This window comes from Myotis lucifugus, unplaced genomic scaffold, assembly GCF_000147115.1.
Source record: "Myotis lucifugus unplaced genomic scaffold, Myoluc2.0 scaffold_103, whole genome shotgun sequence".
Classification (NCBI taxonomy): domain Eukaryota; kingdom Metazoa; phylum Chordata; class Mammalia; order Chiroptera; family Vespertilionidae; genus Myotis; species Myotis lucifugus.
Genome location: NW_005871151.1, coordinates 2,495,029 through 2,498,246, shown reverse-complemented (window position 1 = coordinate 2,498,246; position 3,218 = coordinate 2,495,029). Strand labels below are relative to the sequence as shown.

Genomic DNA, 3,218 nt, shown 5'->3' with positions numbered 1-3,218 from the left:
CTGGGGGGGGGGGTTCCCTGCCTCTGCAGAGCAACCCAGGGGAGTTCTCTCTGAGCACTCGGGGCTGGTTTCAGCAGTGATGGAGACACGGTGCCAAAAATAAGTCCTGCTCACCTAGGACAGTAGACTCCAATTCAATTTCAATTCAGGGTGTGTTTATTGAGTGCCTGATTCGGTTTAGGTGATGGAGAGAATGAGAGGATGAGGACGAAAGCCTACGCCGCCGGCCAATCCAGGCAGAAATAACCTAGGAATCTGCCCCCACAGGTCCCTGGGTCCAGAAACTCGATTTTTTTATCCACTTCACCCAGTAAACAGTGGATAAATCTTAGTCTGGCTCATGAACAAATATTGATGAAGTGCTTGCGGCCTGCCAGGCACTGTCCTGGGGCTGGGGCTGCATTGATGAACGGAGCAGCCCCAGGTCCCTGCCACGTGGAGTCTACGTTCTAATGGGGCATCTGCAAGGCCATGCGGTCAGGCCTGTGCAGTGGAGTCTACCCTGGGAGGGAGCCAGGTGCAGCGGAGTCACCAGGAGAAACGGTGAGGGAGAGGTGGGATTTGAACTGTGTTTTGAAGGCTAAGTGGGGTGTACATTCTGAAAGGGCTGGAGGCCTGTCAGATGGGGGTCTGAGCTGCATGGACAGGACTGAGCATAGCACAACATCAGGGAGGGGTCCATGGCCAGATCAGCTCCCCCAGGAACAGGTGGATGCTGGGTAACAGTGTGTGCTGGGAAGTTGGGCAAAAGAATGTTGGTATCACATGGGGTTATGGCACGTGGGCTATGCAGTCAAATGACTTGGGTCTGACTCCCAGCTCTCTCAGACTTGCTAACCCTCTGATCCAGGGCATGCTACTTAACCTCGATAAACCCCATTCTCCTAATCTAGAAAATAGGCAAAATCATAACTAGCTCGTAGGTTGGTCCTAAGCATTTAGATGAGATCACGAAAGATTTTTTAAAAAGGCTTAGCTGTTTAATATTATTGACATTGGATAACTAGGCCTGGAATCCAGAAATACTGGAACCTGCTGCCAAAAACTCGGTGGGAAGCTCACAACATCTGCATGCAGTGCGGGATCTGCTGCTTGTAAACCCTTCTGTTTACCACCCCCTCGCTCCCATGGCAACCATGATGGCCTGAGTGGTGGCACCAGGGCTAGGATGAGGCAAGAGAGGCACCTAGAACATATTTGCATGAATGATCTGGCTACTTTGAATTTTGCCCCATTTGCCTGCCCTAATCCCAGCCCTGCTGAGTGGTAAGATACCTTCTTGATCTACACAGTGTGTTTCTCAAAGTGTAGTCCTTGGTCTGCCTAAATCATATCATAGAGCCTGCTTATTAAAATTATATTCCTGGACCCTACACAGTTAACATCTATGGAGATAGGGCCTGGAATGTGCATTTTAACACACACACACACACACACACACACACACACACACACTCACATACCAGGTGATTCCCAAGCCCTCTGTTGATACTTCAGAGCAGAAGTTTCTCGAGTGTGGCCCCCAGCCCGGCAGCATCGGCAGCATCAGGGACTTGTTAGAAACGCAATTTTTGGCCATCTCTCCTGACCTACTAAATCAACACTCTAGGGGTGGGGCCCAGCAATCTGTATTTTAACAAACCCTCCCGATAATTTGGATGCACATTCAGTTCACATGGGGGAGGTTTTAAAAACTGTCAATGAAATCAGAGTCCCGCCCTGGCCGGGTGTCTCAGTTGGTTGGAGTGTCCTCTGGTACACCCAAAGGTCGCAGGTTCGATTCTCGGTCGGGGCACACTCCTGGGTTGTGGGTTCGATCCTCAGTCAGGGCACACTCCTAGGTTGTGGGTTTGATCCAAGGGGGCACTACAGGAGGCAACTAATCCATGTTTCTCACATCGATGTTTCTCTCTCTCTCTCCCTCCCTCTCTCTAAAATCAATAAATACATATCCATAGGTGAGGATTTTAAAAAAAAATCAGAGTCCCTCCCTGCGATAGAACTCAGGTATCATCATTTTTCAAAAGCTCTGCCACCCCTCCCCAGAAATCCTAAAGTGAGGACCGTTTATAATAATCAGAGGAGGAAACAGGAAGGTGGCACAAATGATTTCCACTTAGGAAATTACAGTTCGGCCACAGGCATTGCCTCAGCTAATTCTTGCAATAAGTCGGACGCCCCGCTGTGATCCCATTAGCAGGTGAGGAACCCAGAGCTGCTGGGGTGTGCGGCCAAGCCCCGCCCCTCCCCCCCAGGCCCTCGCTTTGCTGGCTGTGGCTGGCGGCTGCCTGCTGACTTGGCTCTCTGCGCCTTTCCAAGGTGCTAAAGCCCATTGGCAGCCTGGGGCTCGGGCAGAGCTGAGGCCTGGGAGGGCACCAGAGGGAAGACAGGGAGCCAGCTGGGGATGGGAAGGGAGAGCCACAGGACGCCTTAACATTGGGGCCAGAACAGGGAGCCCCAAGTACCAATAACCCCCGGCATGGGGGTGGTTGAGGGGTGGGGGGGAGGGTTCTACTAAAGCACCAGATCCTGCGCTTGGTGCTTTAAGTGAGTCATCTCCCTTAGGTTCACATGATCTCCGAGGGAGATAACACTCCCAGAATCGCCCCATCGTATCCTTTCACGGTCACTTTATCCTGGGCTTACAGATGTGGAAACTGAGGCCCAAAGACTCGGGAGAACCTGCCCCGAAGTCACCGGAGCGGTCGGGATGTCTCCAAAGGCTCTCCCACTTCTCGGGGATTCAGAGGCAGGGCCTCCGGGAAAGCGGGGTGGGGGGCAGGGGGTGGAGCTGAGCCCGCGCCCCCGCTAACTCTTCTCCTCGCCCCCTCCCCCCCGCCCTCCTGCAGGCCTTTCCTCGTGCTGCCGCCACTGATGGAGTGGATCCGGGTGGCCGTGGCGCACGCCGGCCACCGGCGCAGCTTCTCCATGGACAGCGACGACGTCCGCCAAGCGGCCCGGCTGCTGCTGCCCGGCGTGGACTGCGAGCCGCGCCAGCTCAGGTAGGGCCGCCGGGCGGCCGCAGGGAGGGGGCGCCCCTCCCCGGACACCGCGTCCCTGCTTCCCCGCATCCCGGGGCGGGGAGACCGCAGGCAGCGCGTGGGGCTCCCGGGCTCACAGAATCCGCGCCTCCAATCCGAGTCCCGCAGGGCGCTCGCCAGGCAAGCAGAATTGTCGCCCTGAAAGTGAAGCCCCCGCGGGTGTCCATGGCAGCCTGG

General features: G+C 55.3%; 1 protein-coding gene across 2 annotated transcripts in view; it reads left to right on the top strand.

Moving 5' to 3' along the window:
* Positions 1–2,608: 2,608 nt before the first annotated feature.
* BTBD11 (BTB domain containing 11) overlaps positions 2,609–3,218 on the top strand; it is a 66,818-nt gene continuing 66,208 nt past the window's right edge. The window contains exons 1-2 of one of the 2 annotated variants that reach the window (XM_014459154.2): positions 2,609–2,749; positions 2,850–3,002. In XM_014459154.2, coding sequence (XP_014314640.1) covers positions 2,649–2,749; positions 2,850–3,002 — 254 coding nt within the window. In that variant the 5' untranslated portion in view covers positions 2,609–2,648. The remainder of the gene's footprint in view (positions 2,750–2,849; positions 3,003–3,218) is intronic. The other variant, XM_023757239.1, reaches the window with a different exon arrangement.